The 24,532-nt window shown below is 42.2% G+C and overlaps 1 protein-coding gene across 1 annotated transcript in view; it reads left to right on the forward strand.

The window, feature by feature from the left end:
- gpr4 (G protein-coupled receptor 4) overlaps window positions 1-5,144 on the forward strand; it is a 50,293-nt gene extending 45,149 nt beyond the window's left edge. The window contains exons 3-4 of the mRNA XM_030744690.1: window positions 179-443; window positions 1,693-5,144. Coding sequence (XP_030600550.1) covers window positions 179-443; window positions 1,693-2,408 — 981 coding nt within the window. The 3' untranslated portion in view covers window positions 2,409-5,144. The remainder of the gene's footprint in view (window positions 1-178; window positions 444-1,692) is intronic.
- The last annotated feature ends 19,388 nt before the right edge of the window (window positions 5,145-24,532 follow it).

Raw genomic sequence — 24,532 nt, forward strand, 5'->3', positions numbered from 1 at the left:
AAATTCTGCCCTGTTTCGACTTCTAGGAAACCGAATCACCTGGAGCTGATGCAAACTGCACCGTGTGGCCCTTTGAGTTATCACCTTATCACCGATTTTAAGCCAGTGCGTTACTATTCTTGTTCATCTCCTTTCTCTTTTTATCTTTTAATCTTCACTCCCTCTCATTTTTCATCAGGTACGCCAGTGCAATGAACTCGGCATCTACCTGATCAACCTGTCAGTGGCTGACCTCCTCTACATTGCCACTCTTCCTCTGTGGATCGACTACTTCCTGCATCACGATAACTGGATCCACGGTCAGGAGAGCTGCAAGCTGTTTGGTTTCATCTTCTATACTAATATCTATGTCAGCATCGCCTTCCTGTGCTGCATATCATTGGACAGGTACCTGGCTGTAGCATACCCTCTGCGCTTTGCCAAAGTTCGACGAATCAAAACAGGTTTGTATGACTTCTGCCGTCAACCCAACCTGGTGCAAACACATTGATGTAAGTGGCTCTTTAACACTTGTGATGGAGGAATCTAAAAACAAATGGTTTATTAAAGAGTAAGTCATTTCTGATCTGCAGCGTTTTAGTGCATGACATCCTGTTTACACTGGCATTTGCTGATGCTACCCAAAATTGTGATACTGCTAACACTGATTAGGAAGTACATCTTCAAAGTACGTACTATAGATAGAAACTTACCACATTTTGAAACAGCAGGAAGTGGAGTGTTGCAGAGATAAGATCTCTTTGATGTAAGAAAGGAAGCCTGCTAAAGTTATTACAATGAATACACTTTAATGACATGCACCATAATTTCAACTTATAACAGAGAAATAGAAACTGATGATATGAGGGAAACTTTTTAAAGTTTCATACACTATTGCATCCAGAAATTACTGTTTGGAGAAATTAGTAGTTTGTTTAACTGGTACACTCACACAACAAAAAGTTGAGGACTTTATGCAATGTGTAATCAGAAAGTTCTGTGAGACTGCCCATCAGAAACCAAAACCACATCCCACTTATATTTGGCCAGTCGCCCCCTCTAAGCCATCTCCCCACTCACCTCTGGACCAGTTCCTGCTACTATTTTTAGATCACTCCAAGGATGGCCCTCTTTCTCTTGCATTTGTACATTTGCTGTTTCACCCTGGACCTCAAAGTTCTGTACAGCAATAATGATCATATCCATGTTGAGGATAATCAGAAGTGCTGGGTCTCCGGGTACAACTGAGCAGTTTTCAGTAGTTAAAAACTACTGCTAGTATCCACAGAAGAGGCGCATCAGATCAGAAATATGACCTGAAAGATTTTTTTTTATATTCAAGGGTTTGTGCACCATAAATTTGCCCACGTGTCAAATTGGCCATAGGTGTGAATGTGAGAGTGAATGTTTGTCTGTTTCTATGTGTCAGTCCTGCTAAAGACTGCTGACCTGTACAGGGTGTACCCTATAACAGCCCCCCCAACCCCATAACTATATAAGTGGAAGATGATGGATGGATGGATGGATGGATGGATGGATGGATGGATGGATGGATGGATGGATGGATGGATGGATGGATGGATGGATGGATGGATCTCCATACTGTAATATCTAGAGAGAATAGGATTTCCACAGAGTGATCAATATTTACAGCAGATATAGGAATGTCAGTTACCACAGTATCTAATGTTTCCTCTCCTCTGCCTCCTGCAGCTGTCCTTGTCAGCGCCGTTGTGTGGATCATTGAGATTGTAGCGAACTCTGCTCCTCTCTTCCACGATGAGCTCTTCCAGGATCGCTTCAACCACACCTTCTGCTTCGAGAAATATCCCATGCAGGACTGGGTAGCAGGCATGAACCTCTACAGGACGTTTCTTGGCTTCCTTGCTCCGTGGACAGCAATGCTGGTCGCCTACCGAGGGATCCTTGCAGCGGTGCGTTGCAATGTCTCAACAGAGCGCCAGGAAAAGGCCAAAATTCAGCGTTTAGCTTTGAGTTTGATTCTCATTGTTTTGCTCTGCTTTGGACCGTACCACATCCTCCTCCTGGTGCGGAGCGTCATGTTTTTAAGGAAGCCGTGTGACTGCGGCTCGGAGGAGACCTTGTTTGCAGCATACCACGTATCCCTGGCACTGACCAGCCTGAACTGCGTGGCTGACCCTATTTTGTACTGTTTTGTTAATGAGGGAGCCAGGCACGATGTCGGCAGAGCCCTCTCAGCTTTGCTGTCGGTGGCCTGCCACAGGCGCTACTCTTCTTCGCCCTCACATGCTGACATTCTCAATGCTGGTTCAGTAACCATGGACACACCGCTGTCAACAAAGAAGCAACCTTGTGTGTATGTTGATCCAGGCAAGACCAACAACTACAAGACTGAACTGGTGGCTCTGAAGGAGGAGTGTCTGCAGATGACCATCCTCAGGAAGTGACCTGGATCAAACAGTAACAGGTCAACAGCTCTGTGAGAGGGGGGGGCAGCTCCTATAACTTCCAGGGTTTGATTTCTTATGTGCTGAAATCAGATGCAACCATTGGCTGTGGATGCATGGGGTAGGTTATCAATAAGACAGATTGAGAATGGGATAAATGAAGCAGCAAAATGGAGGGTGGTGGTCATGTGAACAGACCTGTGGGAGGATGAAATGCTCACACAGCAGAACACAAAATTGTTCTCCGAATGAAAAATGGTCAAACCACTGGTTAGATCCTCGCCGCTGCTGATGCAGAAATGTAAAGAAACCCGAGGACAGCGCATGGTGTGAATCCTATTTGCTAACAGAAAAATGTTCTATGACAGTTTAAAAAAACGTGACTTTCCATAAAGGATTCTTTCATTCCAAAAACCTGCTAACACACGAGGCTCGGACAGATTGGCCGTCTGGCTCTGGATTGAACTTTGAGCATTCCCAGCTGTGGTTCATCAGCCTCCACACAGCTGCAGTGCATGCTGATGTTAGCATGTTAATGTGCTATTCTGCCCCAGCAATCTGGGAAGGATCATCATGAGGTATCATCGTGATGTGACGTGTCCGATCAGAAGAAACTCTGGCCTGCTGGTGACACGTCAGGAAGAGTGAGGGGATCATCTGCAGGATTCAGCCTCAGCAGACGTCTGTGTACCGACCTCAGTGCCAGGCTGGCCAGTAAAAATGTTCCTTCAGTCTGAACCAAAGTGCAGGACCAACAGGTTGACAGACCTGATGTCTGTCCATCCTGTGACCGATGAGGATTTTATCAGCACAATTTGACAACTTGGATTTTTGGACATTTTTTCCACTGTGCCATTTACAATGTCATTTATGAAGCTGTTGAATATTTAAGAGAAATCTTTAAAAGTGCATAGCTGAGTGTTTTCAATGGTGGAACCCCAACGGGACTGAATGATATATTTTGGGATGCAGGATGGTCTGACATATTTGTAATAATTGTTGGAAACATCTTTATAACTGCATTCAATTTTTAAAGGAAGCCTTATGAAGTACCTCAGCTTGTAAACTGTGATGGTGAGAAGGCTTAGAGCAGAGTCATTGTATAACATGAGCCATGTTTTCTATTTGATTTTTTACCGCATACAGCAAATAAATCTCCCTGCAGGGGGACATCAAAGAAAATGTTAAAAGACTTCTAAAACATTCAGATAAGTTTGAAAGCTTTTAAATTATTCATTTCCACTATATTATGTTGTGAAGCTGAAAATAAGTGTCATACTTCAGACAAATCTATATGTATGCATTTACCACTGGAATATGTGAGCATAGATACTGGAAAATGAAAAATGTATCTCACTCAAAGGTGAACATGAGTGAATCCAAACTGCATGCAAGGGCTGAAGAGCACCTGCAGCTGACCAACAGTGAGAACGTTTACATTACTATCACAGACTTCAACTATCCCGACCTTCCTAAATGAGATGCAGAACATACATGTGCACCACTGCTCAGCAGCCTTCACATCGAACATTTGGGTTCCCTGCATTGAAAAAAAAAAAAAAGTACATTCCTTCTTTATTCAAGCAAAACTGCTGGCTGCTAATACTGTTGTTTGTTATATTAGTGACAAATTAATACATATTTTATTGTTAAAGGTGTGATGAGGAAATGCAGCGGTCAGAGGGACCAGTGGCAGGTTGGGGCTGAACGGCAACATTGGCTGTTGTTGATGATTTATTTCAAATTTAAGAATAAAAAAATATGCTTGTACTTGATGATGATTGTTTTTAATGTAAATATGAATATGTCACTTTTTAATCCGCTGACGCTTTTACAACTGCCATATTTTACCATCTGCCTGGACCTTTGAGAGTCATGACGGCAACTGAGAGTTGATTAATGAAGGATCTGATAAGCTGGGCGTATTTACCATCATCCCACATGAGTGATCCACATGATCCTGATGGAGAGATTGTTTAAAAAGTAAATCCAATACAGAGTAAACAAACGGAGCTTGTTTGCTGTCGTCCTACAACAGAGCTCTGCACAGTTCAGACGTGCCGCTCCAAAATCTCTGGATCAAACTAATCAATCTGACGCATCCGTTAATCTAAACTGTAACGTAGATGCTTAAGTCGTCTTTCATGTGGTGTCATGAGAAACATAGATGATGCAGCTGCTCCATCTTTGGATGGATGACGGTCTAATCCTGACTATAAAAAAATCAGGCTGATCTGTGTGTTTAGCAAAAATCAAATCAACTGTCAGCTCATCTATACATGCTTTTTAAAAAAAAAAATTTCTGTGGAGTCTCATGTTCTTACACTGTTACGACATTTCATAAGTGCATGTGTTTACATTATAGGATGCCCTGCTGGATGTTTAATGATAAAGCAGTGACAGCGAATTTTCTAATGTGCAGCATCATGGCTCAGATTATTCCAGTCCAATCAAATCCTTTTGTGGACACAGGTATCGTGTTGCCGTTCTACCTGTAGTATATTTTGGAAAATATGTCATCCCAGCAGCAGAAAATGTTTATCTTGCCCTGGCATGAAAGCATCACTAAATTCAATGCAATAATGTAAAGTATCTGGATGTTTTCAGCTTGTTAGTGTTGCCCTGTGCGTTGTCCTATTTGCCACTGGTTTTGTTGCACAGCTGTGTGTCAGTCTGAGGGAGGAGGTGCAGGCTTCATAATGCATATGTGTTCAATAACAGTGTCGGTGAGAAATAAATTGTACATTAAAAAAGAAATTGCATCTACCAGCGTGTGTTCGTTCGGCGCCTGCAAGCTGAAAACTAAGCTGGAGCGGCTCCGCGGTGGCCTTTAAAATGGAAATGGATCGAAGGGAACGAGTCAGCGTTTATCACCATATTCTCTTTCCTTCATTCTCTGTTTATCTTTAGGGGTTTTTGTGTGGTTTGTCTCTTTTATCAGAAGAATTGAAAATGCAGTGCCACTGGCAACAAAAGGTCACACAGGGAGGTCCAAAGTGAGTGAGTTAAAGGTATTCATGAGTGGAAAATAAACTGTATTCACTGCAGACAAACGTACACTGAGAGGTGGATGCCTTGGACTATAAATAAAGTGTATCGTCTGACTACTGTAATTAATTTAGAAAGAGACCTGATCACGCTCACTTTAGGGATAAAATATGAATTAATGTTTCTTCTTTGAAGCTCCACACGACTCCAAACTTCTGCTGTTGGCAGGGTGCTGGAGAGGAGAGTCAAACCTCTGTTTCAGGAGGAACAATGTGGGTTTTTTTTATCCAGCAAACACTGGACCAGCTCATTATCTTTTTGAGGAGGGTGTGTGGGAGTTTGCTTAACTAGTGTTTTATGGAATTTGAGAGGGCATGTGACAGTTCCCTCGGGGTGTCCTATGAGAGATGCTCCAGCGGTATGGGATATTCGACCCACTGGCACAGGCCATTGGATCCCTGTCCAACCTTACTGGCTGCGTTCACATTGCTGGCAGTAAACTAAACTTTTGTGGGAGCTGGGGTCCTCCAGAGCAGCACCAATTCTGTTCATAAAATTCATGAACAGAATTTCTAGGCATAGAAAGGTGGCAGAGGATCGCCGCTTTGGTGGACTCAGTATCGCTTCTCTGCTTTTTGTGGATGATGTGCTTCCTTTGGCTTCTTTGAGGGATGTCTTCCAGCCTGCGCTAGTTCATCTCAGAGACCGTGGGTCTCAAGAGGAAAAGGGTGGAGTGCCGACGACGGGTCAGTGAGGAGCTGCTATTACATTTGTTAGAGTTCAGATCTGACAGCGTTCATTTCTGTTAACTTTGTCTTAACTACACGCCAACGGCAGGTTTTTAAACTGCTTCAATGTGGAGCTATTCAGAAGAGTCAAATAGTAGAGGTGGGAGCCACTTCACCCTCTTTCATTTGATAGGAACCCCTGAAAGAAGTGTGAAGTTATTACTCAGTAAATCACTCCTCCACCAAAGATTTGTTTTGCTATTGAAACCATCCATCCATCCATCCATTCGCTTCCGCACATCCTGTTAAGGGTCGCGGGGGGGCTGGAGCCTATCCCAGCTGGCATAGGGCGAGAGGCAGGGTACACCCTGAACAGGTCGCCAGCCTGTTGCAGGGCCAACACAGAGGGACAGACGACCTTTCACACTCACATTCATGCTCTCATTCACACCTATGGGCAATTTAGATTAGCCAATTAACCTAACCCCAGTAAGTGCATGTCTTTGGAATGTGGGAGGAAACCGGAGTACCCGGAGGAAACCCACGCAAGCACGGGGAGAACATGCAAACTCCACACAGAAAGGGAGAGGCCTGGGCCAAGGTGGAATCGAACCCAGGCCTTCCAGATGGTATTCTAACTGTGAGGCAGCAGTGCTAACCACTGCGCCACCGTGCTGCCGCTATTGAAACCATGACTTCTTTAAGAGTTACAGCATATCAGGAGACACCTTTGTCTGTTTCATCCTGAGGTAGGCCTGCAGCTCTACCCAGCAGGTCTTACAAAATCCAGGTCAAGTCATGTGCACGGATATGGAGGTAAAACTTCTGCAGTTCACATATTTTGGTCCACAGTGTGTGCATCCTGCATATTTGCACAACACTGCCGGTGCTGGTAACAGATCTCTGAGCAGCAGAGAGAGCACGTCTGGGATCCTGCCAGCACAAAGTCACCTTCTTCACTCTTCACATTGTCCCAGACTGGCTGTAAAACTAATGAACAACATCAAGGACATACTGTGCAATCTGTGTGTGTGTGTGTGTGTGTGTGTGTGTGTGTGTGTGTGTGTGTGTGTGTGTGTGTGTGTGTGTGTGTGTGTGTGTGTGTGTGTGTGTTTACCTGCATGTGTTTCACAGTGTCCTGTGTGTGCTTGCACATTTATTTCTGTGACCCTGTACATCAGACACAACCTTCATATTGTCCTATGCGTGACATGACAGACTGAACAGGGAAAAGACGAGGACGTATTTGTGCGACGTACAGAATGTGTACATGTAAATGCCACTGATTTCGTTGTGTACTGTGATTTGTGTTTTACAGCATTAAGAGAGAAGAAACAGAGCGGTCACACATGCCTTCATGTTCTGAAGAGGAGAGAAAAGATGTAACTCTCTCCGAGGGAACATCGGCTCTCGTCCTCCATGCGTCACTGGGTTTCTCTGCTAAAGATTTATATATAGAAGCTCACCGGAGGCCATGCTGTCATTACCAGCAGCTCACCTGATGATGAGAGTGATTTATTATCCAATAAGAAACACTGCTGACATATAAAGAACAGTTGTGCAGTTTTTTTGCATTCAGTATTCAGATTTATTTCTGCATACAGAGTATAGAAGGAACTGATAGCACGTAGCTGAAATAGCTCCACAGCAGCTGCAAAGATGCAGCTTTTTACTCCAGATGTTTTAGGTACACAGGGACAGGAGAAACTGTACAAACACAACATTAACATGTTATCTTTAAAGTTGAAAAATAAGTACAAAGTTAAGTAGAATTTATTCTATTTCTCCTGTGACATTCAGATGTGGCAGCGAAGCTGTTGATTTACCGGTCGATCTACGTCCTTACCCTCACCTGTGGTCACGAGCTTTAGGTAGTGACCAAAAGCACGAGATCGTGGATACAAGCAGCAGAAATGAGCTTCCTCTGAAGGGTGGCTGGTCTCTCCCTTAGAGTGAGGACTGCAGCCATTCAGAGGGACTCAGAGTAGAGCCGCTGCTCCTCCACATCGAAAGGAGCACGTTGAGGTGGTTCGGGCATCTGACTAGGATGCCTCCTGGGGGCCTCCTGGATGAGGTGTTCCAGGCATGTCCTACTGGGAGGAGGCCCCGGGGCAGACCCAGGACACGCTGGAGAGATTATATCTCTCAGCTTACCTGGGAATGCTTCTGTGTCCCCCAGATGAGCTGGAGGAGGTGGCTAGGGAGAGGGAGGTCTGGGCTTCTCTGCTTAGGCCGCTGATGGATGGATGGATGGATGGATGGATGGATGGATGGATGGATGGATGGATGGATGGATGGATGGATGGATTGATACTGAGATGGTAGGGCCAGAATTTGGCATGAACAGAATGAAAGCATGTGTCCATCCTGCCTTGTATCATCAGTTCAGCCTGGTGGGGGTGGTGTAATATTTGTGTCATGAAGCACCAACTGAGTGGAGGACACACTTTCGAGTCACTGAGGAAGGTCAACACGGCTTTATTTACAGATGCAGAGAAAAAACACTGACATGTGAATGTATTTTGAAATGTAATGGGAGGAGCAGGTTATTCCATAGGTGCACGCACGCAGGCACGCGCGCACACACAGAGTCAGAAAAGAGACCGGGGCTGGTAAGGTGTGCACAGTCACTTCCAACCAAAAACACTGATGGGTTGACTGAAACAGGACAGGAGACAGAGTTCACAGCTGTTGCTGATGCAACAATCTGGCCACAACTGAGGGATTACTTCAGCCTTAAATAACCAGACGTGATGAGCACATGAGAAACAGGTGAGTTGCAGACTGACCACAGGTGAGGGTTTGACTGGAGGGCTGGGAGACCCGGACACATGCATACACAGACAGAATACAAAGAAAGAAAAGGAAGACCAGCTAGAAGGACTCAGGGACTGTGACGCTCTGGTCTCCTTAGCATCAGCCTACCTGAGCATTGTTGCTGACCATGTCTTTATGTGTACCCACCTTCAGCACCATGCACCTGTCCCAGAGCTCAGATCATCTATCTAAAGTTGGTTTCTTCAACACAACAATGAGCTCACTGTACCCAAGCAGAGCACCTTTGGGATGCGGTGGAATTGAAAATTTGTTGCCAATAAATGTGCAGCAACTGCATGATGCTATCATATCAATACAGACCACAATCTCTGATTCCAGCACTTTGATTAATCTCTGTTAGAAAGAATTAAGGCAGTTCTAAAATTATTCCCCCACTGTTTCGATTTATTATTTTATATTATTGAAATCATTCATTCCAGCTTCAGTGATTCACAGTGCTGTGCATTTTAACCAAACTGAGAACTAGTCTGATGTTTTTTAATCTGAGCGTAACCAAACAATATTTAGTTAGTGTTGTTCGACTGCACAAAAAACGCACGCACAACAAAACCTATTCAAACCTATTCAGATTCAAACCTGTCTGGATTTACAATAAAAAGTGAAAAGCACACAAAAAAGTTTACATTTAAGTGTCTGACCATAATCGATAATACAATTTCACTTCAGGTATGACTGAGTGAACTGTGCTCCTCCTACAGCTGTGTCTAATGGGACCCAGAATCCATTTTAGGATGCATGTTCTAATCTAATTCACCCATTCAGCTGCATTTCCATTCTGGCAGAGGAAGCAGGTCACCAACCACCCAACAGCCTGGACAAATACACCACAATCAATATACATTGGGCTGTATATATATATATATATATAGAGAGAGAAACTGGGGCCATTATATTAGACACACACACGCACACACACACGTACATGCTGACCATGTATCGTGGGTCTAATATAATGGCCCCAGTTTCTGATTGACAGGCATGTATGTCTTTGAACGTTATCTCATGTTTGGTGATGCATTCAGGGTCCTCGTGAGCGTATGAATATCCTTTTAGTCGTAAGAAACCATGTAAACCTTCAGCGTGTGTAAAACCACAGCAGGGGGTATCACGAGTAAGTAAAGAGGATCACAGACATCAGCATGCTGTTGAGTTGGTCATCTTTGCTCATGATCCTGTGATCATTCCTCTTCTTATTGTTGCAGGAATTTATTTATTGATTTGCTTTTGTTTGTGTTCTTGTTACAGAGTAGCCACTAATGTTTGCATGTTTTGAAGCAAACACACAAATTGAACCGCTGTGAATCCAAAAGACATAACTACATACTGTATTTAACATGTTACATTATTATAAATGCTTCATTTTAATAGGTATGTAAAATGAATATGTTAGGAAAATGCATAAAAACGCAAACGTGATCCTAATTTTGCACAGTGTGATTGAAATGACTTCCCAGATGTGCTGAATGCACTCAATAAGAACAGAGAGAGCTGTGGGAAGGTAAAGCTTTGGTGTGGTTGAGGTTACTGTTGCACTCTCTGTTGTGTCCCTAGCTCATCACTTTCTTTAACACAGAAAGCTGATTTCATCTCATTTGAATGAGGCGAGGCAGGCCCCATCCAAACTCTCCAAAGTCATTTCACAGCCTCTCGATAACCCGGAACATATTTATTCAAATAATCCAAAGCCTCATTATTCATATCCAGAACCATTTCTCATTTGAAACACAAATTCATGGAGAGTGAATCACGCACAGCCTTTAGGTTATGGATTTGGATTCATAGTAAGATGAAAGAGGTCAAAGAGAGAATTGCAAATGACCATCCATAATTCATGTGCTCCGAGACCAGGTTGTACTCCTCAACTTTTAAGGTCAAGACATTTTCATGAATGTGGGAATCTACAGGCAAGTGCCATAAATAAACTACATTAGCATTTGAGTTTATGTGTTTAGTTACCATTTAGCTAGCTGAGCTAACACACTAAGCTAGAATTCAAAGGTTCTTACTGTAAATTCTGCTGTTTAAAAATTGTTTAAAAGCTTACAAAATTTTGAAGCGACAGCCACTATGACTATGTCCAAAATGCGTGTCTGTTGTGTTGAAGAAATATCAACTAAAGTTAAACTAGGGCCAGGCTGTACTTATGTGTAATAAAACTTTATATCACAAGATGGTACCATGAATCAAGTAAAGCCTCAGTCACGGTCCTAGAGACCAGTTGGTGACTCCTTGGCAGCATTCCTGACCAGTGAGCAACTGATTGCTGGTGTTGCTGGGTGAAATCAGTAGCAAAGAAGGTGCTGCTGTAAGTGCTAATAGTTTAGCTCTCTTAGCTTATGTTGAAACTGCCTTGTTGCTTTTTCTTAGCGCAGGGATCAGAAGCTACACTAAAACTTTCTGGTGAAACCCTGCCTCCGCTCAGAGGTTCATTACAAAAGGTAGGCTAGACACTCCACCCTGTTCCAGTTACCCTGTCAAGTCTTTATTCTGAGCAAACTTTTCCTCGCTTGGTCTATTCTGCTTCTATGTTAATGAGTTCTTAAGTCTCAGCTGTCAAACACAGTTGTTGCTGAGGAAAGACTAAAGCAAATGAACCAAAACAAAACGCAGGAAACAGCTGGCGCCCTCCACGGTTCACCGACCATGTACCAAAAAAGAGAAGGGCCCCTCAGCAGATGTAGATTAGCCACCGGCAGCCTTTCTAATCAACGTGGGCAAGATTTGAGATGGTTCAAAAAACAAATACAATTGTTTGGCAGCCAAACTTACCATTGTATTCATAAGACAGGACAAAATCATTTATTAAGCCAGCATTCCTGTTATATTTTAGGATGCATTAGTTTTGCATTTAATGCCGTCCATTAGCGCAACATTAAAAACAGGCAAAGACCAAAAAGCAAATATCTGCAGCATCAGATGATGGAAACACTGGAGCAGTCTCTTATCAGCAGAAAAGGCAGAGCTATATTTAAAGAGGCGCTGCAGCAGCCAAAAGTCTACAGCCTCGATAAGTTCCTGCTGATTGCAGCTTTATACAGACCCATGTCCACATAAAGGTGAAACTGCTTCAGTGATTTATGGATTGCCCTCCAAGTATTGAGCAGAGAGTCCCAATCCCAAAGATTCAGAGGAGGTGGCATCGGTCCTCGGTGTACTTTTGTTTTTGCATTGACCCGAGTCGGACTTTAATTAACCTTGTGGTAAGGTTAGGTATACAAAGGAAGGGCAAACGGCTAATTGCAATATTAAAGTTAAAGCTAGAAAACACTGTTTTCTGAAATGAGCTGTCAGGACTTAAAATGTCCTGTGTCGGAGATCCTGCCGTTACTCAGATTACCCCTGTGAATGAAACAATGGCTGTTTGTGCTCAAGTTCCACAACATTGTAATGAACTCTGACTCACTTCAGGCACTGAAGCTCAGTCATCATCTAGTCCACCGCCTCACTGCCAATCTGGCCCAGAAATATCACGCACAACACGTATACACTATGTTTTAGTCATAAGCTGGAGAATGTTTTATAAATTTGTCACTTAATTCAGAAAATTTGAATTATTTTTGATGAAACTGACACAAAGAAAGGCAGGAGGATGTGATAGAGCCATGCTTCTGTGTTATAACGGGTTTTTTTTCAGGATGAAAGTAAGATGATTATTTTACTTCTATACTTAAAGCCAACACTGCTCACTGATTAAAAAAGGTTTTCAGATTCAGACAGAAAACTATCTGAGGTGAGCTGGCAGACGATGTAATGGTGCCTGTTCATGATAACAAGAAAAATCCATCAGATTATTGCAGTTAAGAAACTAAATCCACGTCTTTGTGAACAGACAGCAACAACATCCACTCCCCTCACACAGACCAGTATTACCAGAAGCCTTTCAGCCATTTGTTTGTCTGCATGAACTCAGGTTCAGTTACTGTGAACTTTTCAAGTCAAGATTCTTTATTTGTCTCCCTTGGGAGAAATTTATCTTGGTTTAAAAAGAAGAAGAAGAGGGTACCCCTGCACAATAAAACAGAACAAGATCACCACTCAATCTGATAAATACATTAAAAAACAAACAAAAAAAAACTTCTTCATCATGTTAGCTCGTTGATTGCCTTGATTGATAGGGGTATAAATGAATGTTTGTACCTGTTTTCAGGCCCCTGAACTTCTTTTGAACAAACGACCAAACTCAGGACCACTTCAAAGGTTCTCACCGAGTCTCATGGAAATCAAAGCTGCTCTCACATAACGAAGAACGCCTTCATTGTCTCTTAAAATGTGTGAATCTTTTTCTTGTGAGATTGTTTTGTCCCAACTTTTGACTGGCACTGTACGAGAAGGAGAATAGGAGAATCATTTTCACTCTTGCTTCCCTTCATCAGCTCTCCCACTCAGCTTCCTTCTAACTCACATGAAACTAAACTGAGCAATCAGAAGGCGATCAGCAGATCTGCTGAGGTAGATTCAACACGTTATTATCGCTGCTTTGAAAAGCGCTAACTAGCTCACGCTGTCTCGAGGACGAGGCCCCTCGCTGATTGGCCGGGTGTGGGGCCTGAGAGTTTCCTCCAGGTGATGCGGTTTCCTCCTAAGTGTGCTTGTTAGATTAGTTGGTGATTCCTGTTCGGGGTGCACCCTGCCTCTCATACTGCCAGGCTGAAGTAGGTAGAGGTGTGGATTAGCCAAAATCAGGTTGTGCATCCATATCCTTTTCTTTTGAACTGCCTGAGCCTCCATACTTTTTTTACTGAGTGAATTCTTGCAAAAATAAAGTTGTTATTCTGCTGACCAATGATCATGTGTGACTTATTTTAACATTAAACTATGTTTATTGTCCACACCTACAAAGCTCCACGTCCATTTTTTACACTCAGATGTGTGATTTGTCATAATTACAATAAATAATCATATCATAAAGCAGTGATATGTGTTTTGGTTGATACTGGCATTTCAATAAGAGCTTTAATGATTTTATACAGTTTAATGAGTAGTAGTGTGAAATTTTTAGGTCACATCACTTGGATCGGTCATGGTCTCAACCTCGCAGCTTCAGGTATCTTGCTATCCTCTGTAGATGTTTCCTGAAGGTCTGCAGAGCTGGTGGTCTGTTTATGCATGGAAAGAGATTCACTTAAAGGCTGTTAAATCAAAGTGTTCAAACACTGCTCAAAAAAATAAAGGGAACACTCAAATAACACATCCTAGATCTGAATGAATAAAATATTCTCATTGAACACTTTGTTCTTCACAAAGTTGAATGTGCTGACAACAACAAAAAAAAAAAGTCACACAAAAATCATCAGTGGAAATCAAATTTATTAACCAATGGAGGCCTGGATTTGGAGTCACACACAAAATTAAAGTGAAAAAACACACTACAGGCTGATCCAACTTTGATGTAACGTCCTTAAAACAAGTCAAAATGAGGCTCAGTATTGTGTGTGGCCTCCACGTGCCTGTATGACCTCCCTACAACACCTGGGCATGCTCCTGATGAGGTGGCGGATGGTCTCCTGAGGGATCTCCTCCCAGACCTGGACTAAAGCATCCTCCAACTCCTGGACAGTCTGTGGTGCAACGTGACGTTGGTGGATGGAGTGAGACATGATGTCCCAGATGTGCTCAATTGGATTCAGGACTGGGGAACGGGCGGGCCAGTCCATAGCTTCAATGCCTTCATCTTGCGGGAACTGCTGACACACTCCAGCCACATGAGGTCTAGCATTGTCCTGCATTAGGAGGAACCCAGGGCCAACCGCACCAGCATATGGTCTCACAAGGGGTCTGAGGATCTCATCTTGGTACATAATGGCAGTCATGCTACCTCTGGCGAGCACATGGAGGGCTGTGCGGCCCTCCAAAGAAATGCCACCCCACACCATTACTGACCCACTGCCAAACCGGTCATGCTGAAGGACGTTGCAGGCAGCAGATCGCTCTCCACGGCGTCTCCAGACTCTGTCACGTCTGTCACATGTGCTCAGTGTGAACCTGCTTTCATCTGTGAAGAGCACAGGGCGCCAGTGGCGAATTTGCTGATCCTGGTGTTCTCTGGCAAATGCCAAGCGTCCTGCACGGTGTTGGGCTGTGAGCACAACCCCCATCTGTGGACGTTGGTCCCTCATACCATCCTCATGGAGTCGGTTTCTAATCATTTGTGCAGACACGTGCACATTTGTGGCCTGCTGGAGGTCATTTCGCAGGGCTCTGGCAGTGCTCCTCCTGTTCCTCCTTGCACAAAGGTGGAGGTAGCGGTCCTACTGCTGGGTTGTTGCCCTCCTACGGCCTACATGTCTCCTGGTGTACTGGCCTGTCTCCTGGTAGCACCTCCAGCCTCTGGACTTTACGCTGACAGACAGCAAACCTTCTTTCCACAGCTCGCACTGATGTGCCATCCTGGATGAGCTGCACTACCTGAGCCACTTGTGTGGGTTGTAGAGTCCATCTCATGCTACCACGAGTGTGAAAGCACCACCAATATTCAAAAGTGACCAAAACATCAGCCAGAAAGCCTAGGTACTGAGAAGTGGTCTGTGGTCCCCACCTGCAGAACCACTCCTTTATTGAGTGTGTCTTGCTAATTGCCAATAATTTCCACCTGTTGTCTATAACATTTGCACAACAGCATGTGAAATTGATTGTCAATCAGTGTTGCTTCCTAAGTGGACAGTTTGATTTCACAGAAGTTTGATTTACTTGGAGTTATATTGTGTTGTTTAAGTGTTCCCTTTATTTTTTTGAGCAGTGTATTATTTCAGGTATTATTATTATTATTATTATTTTGCTCTGTGAACTTAGAGCATTCCTCAAACTTTGAGTGCTCAATCTCTGGTGAAAGGCCATTAATGTGGGTGCAGCAGCTACAGCAGGGACTGAACCTGTGACATAAAAAAACCCTCAATTCAGTTAAATTTTATTTATATAGCACCAAATCACAGCAACAGTCACCTCAAGCTGCTTTATATTGTAAGGTAAAGACTCTACAATAATTACAGAGTAAACTCAAAACGACCCCCTATGAGCAGCACTTGGTGACAGTGGGAAGGAAAAACTCCCTTTTAACAGGAAGAAACCTCCAGCAGAACCAGGCTCAGGGAGGGGGGGTCATCTGCTGAGACCGGCTGGGGCTGAGGGGGGGAGCAGCAGGGACATAAAAAAAAAAAAGATTGATGTTATTACAGTTCTGGCAGCTGTTTATCACAGTATTCCTATTTCTATTTTCTGCTATAAGATGCAGTTTTAAAGTGCTGTAAATGGAGGATCAGTTTTATTGCATGAACTTTGGAATTCCCTCAGAACCTTGTCCGAGCAGTGGGGTCATCTTCCCAAAGCTGAAGCTCGTACTGGAAAAAAAAAAAAAATCAGGTAGAGCTTTCTTAAAACTATGATGACTAATTAATCTTAGCCATCCAAAAACCTCCCGTCTGAAGAAATTTAAAAAATATGGTCTGCTGTTTGAGCCTTTTAGGTTCCTGTGTGTTCGTTCATCAAACAGGAATGAGACACAAAAACAGCAGAATAAGGAGTCCAATTATTAAATTTAATTAAGCCATTTCAAACAGTTTTACACGGGTCAGGATGACGTCTTTTAGTTCAGCTCACAGTTTCATATAGTGAAAGCTTATCAATCTTGGTTACATCATATACAAAACAAGAAATGTGCAAGACAGAGAGAAAGGATTCCACAGCTGTTCGTTTATCATCTGTTTAATCTCGTTGACCACTCCACGCAAGAGTCCTTGCTTCTGTTATTGATAAAATGGCGACATAGCAGAAACATTTTGTCCTAAAACATTATGTGCTTCTGTGTCATTGTTCAGTTGTGTTTATTTTCTAGTCTAAGACAGAGTTCCTCAGGCACATATCGTACATGGAGACATATACCATCAGTATATTCCTTCACATCTTGTTCATTCTTCAGTGTTGGAAAAGTTCACTCCTCCTGTAAATCACTCCTTTGCATTAATTATGGAGACGGACTCTGGATGCGATTAGCTCAGAACAGAAGATTTAAATCAGAGGGGGGAATGAAATCCAGTTACTTTGCCAAAGTATCCCATGCAGCTCCGGTTTGGCTGGAACTCTGTCGGACTACTCAGACTGCCTTCTTTCATCTTTCTGTGAGATGATTAATGTATGCACAAAAAAAGTCAAAGTATAATGTGTTTCCTCATTTTATGTTGTCACATATAACCTGTCACAGTGGTGGATTCTCATATCAAAGATGTCCAAAGTTTCAAGAAGTGCAGCGAGTGTTTATCACAACAACACATTTGAGCTTAAAAGCTTAAGCTTCATCCTGCCCTACCTCTCTGTGTCCATGTTTTTAAAAGCAAACAAAAACCTTTGGCCTGGATGACATCAGCAGGCTGGGATTTCTTATATGCTTCCATATGAGCACAGCAGGCCCCCCACTCACCCACTCACCCACTCCGGCCCTCTCAGAAAGGATTTCCAAAGCTCTGCTTAGCAGTACTCAGAAGCCTTGACAGGTTAATCAGAGAATGCTGTCTATAACAGCGTTTTAGCTTTCCTAGGAAAGGGAACACAAGACAGCATTAGTTAGCTTTTCTTCTTTTGGAACAACAGCCTTTAAAAGCCAGGTGTTTGTTCGTGCCCCCTCCCAGAGGAACTGTTAACAGAGCCCAGCTGGAGGTAGACTTATCACGGCCCTCCCGCCCTCCTGAGCCGGCTCACCCATTCTTTCTCTCTCTCCCCCGCCCTCTCCCCCTGTCAGTGTGTGTGTGTGTGTGTGTGTGTTTGAATTAACCACACCTTGTGTTTCAGGGGCGGGTCCGACCTCTGCTCCCATTCTGCAGTCCTGCACACCTGGGATTAATGAAGTCATTTGTTGGTAATCGGCTGATTTGCTGTGTGGTATTCAGGAAGAAGGAAGCCCTTCATTCAGCGCCTGATTGTTAATCTGGAAACAGTGAAGTTGGCTCCTTCCATCAGAGCGTGTGCTTCCTGCGTCTCCTCACCGGTTTGTTCTCCTCTGTGCAGGAATCCTGCACCGTCTGTGAATTACAGAGAGGGTTTTCCCTGCGGAGAGCTGTATCTGTATTCGAGCCTTGGATTCACTAACTGGAAATCCTTTGGCTGTCTAAATCTTGCCTTTGCTTCATTGTGAATGAACCTGTCTGAGTCCCAGCCGCACCCATAGACTATGACAAGATTTCCAGTTAGACCTACACAACAAGATGGGGCTTACGCAAAGGACAGTGTTTAGCTCTGAGTAACAGGACATCACTGACGTGCTCCTCGTATTGATATTGTCTGTGATCCAGTGAAGATCATCAGCTGAGCTCCTCTTTGAAATTCTTCTAACTCCTGAAAGCTGCAAAGCCACTTCGTTAGCAACAGAACAACATTTGACTCAATATGGAACTTTCAGTTTTTCCTAACCGCAGCATTTTAGACCATTTATTAGATGATACATGTACACACCATGTTACTAAAAGACTAGTTCAGCCCTGATGCCCCACAAAAAGTAAGTAATGTGTGCAATATTTACCCAGCCAAAGATTCCAGCATGTTCGTGTTGTCCACTCTCATGTTCCAGATTGGACTGAGTCTCCAAGATACACACATTGATTTGAAAAATTTCCAGTTGAGGCGTTGTTTTTCCAGGTTTACGGTGTGTCTCTGGAAGCAACAGGACATTTTTCTTTTATACTGAACCTGTGGTGTGCTGAACACTAAGTGGTACATTAAGTGTTGCCCCTGAGGTCACCCATTCGCTGTGTGCACTACCTTTTTAATGCAGTGGGGTTTGTATACTTCTGACACACCCGCTGTTGCCCTCTGTTCTGTTCAGTGCAGCAAACACTGCAGGCTGTTTGGTAACTGAATGTATGCCTGCTTCTGGAGTCAGGCGAGGGGCAACCAATCAGAAGGAGGCTTGTTTCAGACAGTGGAAACAGCCACAAAGAGTGAGTGTGTAAAAATAATTACATACATACATTTTTAAAAATTAAACCAATAAATAAACGCTGTCTTCCCCCTGCCAATAAGACCTGGATGAAATAAATCTTTGGATAATTATACACTGATCTGTGTCTCAGCTACAAGGAATCTTTTTTTACTTTGAGGGCAGGAGTCTCTGTTTTATGACGTCTGCTGTAATCTGAGTTTAGGAGCACAGGGTTCATCAGGGATATCCTCAGACTGAAACAGTGGAAGCCAGTAGGCACAGAGGAGGACGGCCAAAGCAAACAGCCTCAGCTTGAGAAAACAAACGACTTATATCATGTGTAAGTGAGATGGGCAAAAAGCTCATCCAGCTCACTATTTACAAACACAGTTCCCCTTTTCTCCTGTTTCTGTTCAGCCCGGCTCCAGCTATTTCCAGACCGTTGATTTAGCTTTGGTTTGTTTTCAATTTGGAATGATCTAATCACTAAATCAATAACCAGCCATATTTTCAGAAAGTGAGATAATTCTATTTATTTGGCTTCTGATGCTTTACAGCCTGATGTTTCTGAATGGGAAGGCTCTTCCAGGAACTGGAATATTTGGAGAGAACATTTATCTTCCTCCTCCTCTGATTCTGAGGAGCTCAGTCCCACACTTCCTGTCAGTGTCAGGAAGAACGGACGTCAGTGATTCAGCTTCTTCTCTTTTCTAAATTACTGTTATTTATTTATAAGGTGAAAATGGCATCTTGCTATAGTTTTATAAGGTGATTCATATTTAGAAACTATTATAATTTCTAACAATTTAACGGTATAAACATGCACGATGTCTAAAATATGATCAGATTTTTTAAGATATTAAACTCCTTATAGAACAAAAATAACAGTTGTTTCTCATGGTACCGATGATGAACAAACAAACTGATGTGTTATGTTTACTTTGCTTTGTTTGCAATTCATAAAAAATATTTAGGTAAAGGCAATGCAGGAATGAGACCTCAGTCAACGATTTGATTTGTTATTTAAAATGATGGTCCATAATGCAGACTAACCTCGCAGCAGTGCCCCCTCAGCGCCCCCACAGGACACCTCGATGGAAGCCGTCTCCAAGTCCACAAACCACGTGGAGACTGGTTGGACAAACGCTCCAGTTTTTTTCATAAAAAAAAAATAATAATAATAATTACATGCATTATTTAAATGTGACGGCATGTTTATTTTATTACTTTTTTTTATTTTGTTTTTGTCCTCTTCACTAAATAAGAGAGTTATCCCAGTCAGAGTGTCTGAATGAACTATAAACCCCACTAATGCAGAAAATGGAAGGAGAAGGAACACTTTTGATTAAACAACAACAACAATAATAATAATACTCTGAAATTTGTGAATTTTACATTAAATATAATAATAATCTTACATTTTAAAAAAAGAACACAGTCGTGGAATAAACCAGCAGGATGTTTATTTATCTGGAATCTAATGATTGCAATAATAATAAATAAAAAAGAAAACTTCATTCATGCATACTGAGGACTGAAAGGTTGCACTCGGCTGTTCCAGTTAAAGTTCTACTGAAACCTAGGCAAGTGCGCCATCTAGTGTGTGCAGAGTGAAATGATTGCTTGACGTCACATTGTTATTTTTGCTCAGCGTGGATTTAAACTGATTTCAAACGTCCTAAGAACAAACAATTTAGGAAGCTGTAGACATCCTCGAGACAGAGGTTGTAGCAGAAGTATCAGCAGATGTTTTGCAGGGGTACTGTAGTGGCATTAATTATAACTAGTTATTTATTATATTCTATTTTCTTTAATTATTCTATTTATTTGTACATGTACACTGTACATAGTTTATTTGGCAACTTGCACTGGAGGGACCCCAGAATCTGATTTTCGTTCCTGTCATGTTTACATCAGAAGAATGACAATAAAGTTTTTTGAATCTTAATTAGCAGTATCAGTGGTAAATGTTGATGTTTATAGTAGTTTGTGACAATAATTCAAATAGAAGAATCTCGAGAAGTCTTTAAAGTGTTTATTACACTTCCACTAGATGGCGACAAACTAAATCTACCCCCACTCCCCCCACTCCCCCCGCCCCTGCGCAGGATAAGCAGAAGAGAATGGATGGATAGATGAATAGATAATAATAATAATAATAATAATAATAATAATAATAATAATAATAATAATAATAATAATATACAGATATAGACTGTACATTAAGTATGTATTATTATTATTTTTCAAATTGCTGGTTTCAAGTGTTGCCTCCTGCTTAAAGGGTTCAAGTTAATCTTGAGCCCCTGTTTGCGATGCATTTTCAGTTTCTCCTAGATATTTGTGATTAGATGGACTTGAAATGTATATATACTGAGCTTCCTCTTTGAACAGGAAGTTGTATTTTGTTACATGGTTGTTACATACTTTTGTGAGAAAAAAAGATGTCCTGAGATGTGGACACTGGCATTATTTTATAGCATAACACAGCAAAAACAACATGACTTAACAAAGTATAAAATACTACTGAGCACAATGAAGTATCAGGTGCAGCAAAGCCAAAATGTAAACCCAGATAAGTTGAATCTACTTAAAAAAAAAACAAGGTTACTCGTTGCCTTAAATGTTTTAAGTAATGAAACAGTTGAATAAGTGCAGTGGACTATGTTCAATGTAATTGAGGCCCTTTTGGAATGGAATGGAAAATTTAAGTTGAATGTACTAATAACAGAGTTTCAGTAACTGAAGATATTTAGTTTAAGCAATCATTCAGTGAGGGGCAGCGTACACCCCATACAGGTTGCCCACCTGTACCCTGAGAGATGCAGACAACCATTCACACCTGTGGGCAATTTAGAATAACTAATTAACCTAACCCCAGTAACTGCATGTCTTCAGATTGTGGGAGGAAACCCACGCAGACACAGAGAGAACATGCAAACTCCACACAGCAAGAGTCCCGGGCACAAGGTGGAATCGAACCCAGATTGTTAGATAGTTGATCTAGCTGTGAGGCAGCAGTGCTAACCACCACGCTGCCGTTTTGCCTGGTAACAAATGTATTTTTTACAATGTTGAACTGTGTCTGTTTAAATTTGGTAAATAAACATGATAAAACTCAGCCCTGCAGAACGCTGGTACATTAACTTTTACAAGTAACATTTGTCCATGGAACAATGAAAAACTGTACGAGTAGAGAACCAGAGGGTGAAAAAACACCAAATATTTCAAAGTCTACACAGTGAGAGGCTTGAGCCAAGCTGGAGTCAAACACAGACCATTTAGGTGTCATTTTAACTGTGAGGCAGCTATGCTAACCACCATGCTGCTGCGCATTAAGCCAGTCTTTTAAAACCCGTATAAACTAGACTTTTAGTGGGTGTAAAACCTGATGATATTAAGTTGTTTGAACGCAAACACATAATTACAATAAAATAGACCATCAAAAAGTACAGTCTACTCAGCATTAACAAGTAATGTTGCAAATGACAGCTGTTTAATTAATATAAACTCTGTTTATTTGAGTAGGAGCTGTTGATTGGACTTAAAAACACAATTATTTCATTTCCCCATTGTGGGATCAATAAAGTATCATCATCATCATCATCAGTTACAATAAAAAAGGGCATGAAACAGTTCAGCTTACTCACCATTAACAAGTAATGTTCACATACTAGCCAATTTTAAGTAATATGAACTCAGTATTTTTAAGTCAAATCAAAAGCTGGGTTTACAGTGTAAAACGTAATGTCCCCATATGTGGATGCAGGATCTCAGGAGGTTAAAGAAAAATGTTGTCTAATGTGATGCAGTAGATGGGAGGGGCTAATGTGATACAGTAGATGGGAGGTGCTAATATGATGCAGTAGATGCAAGGATCTAATGTGATACGGTAGAAGGGAGGGGCTAATATCATACAGTAGAAGGGAGGAGCTAATATGATACAGTAGATGGGAGGTGCTAATATCATACAGTAGAAGGGAGGAGCTAATATGATGCAGTAGATGGGAGGGGCTAATATCATACAGTAGAAGGGAGGAGCTAATATGATGCAGTAGATGGGAGGGGCTAATATCATACAGTAGATGGGAGGGGCTAATATGATGCAGTAGATGGGAGGGGCTAATATGATACAGTAGAAGGGAGGGGCTAATGTGATACAGTAGATGGGAGGTGCTAATATGATGCAGTAGATGGGAGGGGCTAATGTGATACAGTAGAAGGGAGGTGCTAATATGATGCAGTAGATGGGAGGGGCTAATATCATACAGTAGAAGGGAGGAGCTAATATGATGCAGTAGATGGGAGGGGCGAATATCATACAGTAGAAGGGAGGAGCTAATATGATGCAGTAGATGGGAGAGGCTAATATCATACAGTAGAAGGGAGGAGCTAATATGATGCAGTAGATGGGAGGGGCTAATATCATACAGTAGAAGGGAGGAGCTAATATGATGCAGTAGATGGGAGGGGCTATTATCATACAGTAGAAGGGAGGAGCTAATATGATGCAGTAGATGGGAGGAGCTAATGTGATACAGTAGATGGGAGGAGCTAATGTGATACAGTAGATGGGAGGTGCTAATATCATACAGTAGATGGGAGGAGCTAATGTGATACAGTAGATGGGAGGAGCTAATGTGATACAGTAGAAGGGAGGTGCTAATATGACGCAGTAGATGGGAGGGGCTAATATCATACAGTAGAAGGGAGGAGCTAATATGATGCAGTAGATGGTAGGGGCTAATATCATACAGTAGAAGGGAGGAGCTAATATGATGCAGTAGATGGGAGGGGCTAATGTGATACAGTAGATGGGAGGAGCTAATGTGATACAGTAGATGCGAGGATCTAATATGATGCAGTAGATGGGAGGAGCTAATGTGATACAGTAGATGGGAGGAGCTAATGTGATACAGTAGATGCGAGGATCTAATATGATACAGTAGATGGGAGGAGCTAATGTGATACAGTAGATGGGAGGAGCTAATGTGATACAGTAGATGGGAGGAGCTAATATGATGCAGTAGATGCGAGGATCTAATATGATGCAGTAGATGGGAGGAGCTAATGTGATACAGTAGATGGGAGGAGCTAATATGATGCAGTAGATGGGAGGAGCTAATGTGATGCAGTAGATGGGAGGAGCTAATGTGATACAGTAGATGGGAGGAGCTAATGTTACAACACTGAAAGATTAAAGCTTTGACATTATTCTACTTTCACAGGCTCTCCCAGTCTGCACAGAATCTACACCTGTTACTCTGGGCGGCCATCTTTGCTTGTAGTCCACTTTGATTTGATTTGATTTTTTTTGTACTGCTAAGTAATTTGTGGATATTACAGCATTTATCAGTATGAATTACATGCAGGAGGTGCTGTATATTCTTGGCAGTAATTTACTAATGCTAATAAAAAAAAAAAAAAAAATACGTCCATGCTGTAAATGTTTTTTTTCTTCTTCTTTTTGCTATTTCGACCACATAATAACAGACTGGTTATGCTTTGCCCACAGCTAACCCCCACATGGATTTCCCAGATAACAGACAGCTGTATGTACAGAGAGATTTGTGATGTCACAATAAATCTTCTATCAAAATTTGATTGTGAAAGCAGCCCTGATATTGATATCTAATGCAACAGTCCTGATCTTAGTTTCACTGAGC

This window comes from Archocentrus centrarchus, chromosome 13 (assembly GCF_007364275.1).
Source record: "Archocentrus centrarchus isolate MPI-CPG fArcCen1 chromosome 13, fArcCen1, whole genome shotgun sequence".
NCBI lineage: Eukaryota > Metazoa > Chordata > Actinopteri > Cichliformes > Cichlidae > Archocentrus > Archocentrus centrarchus.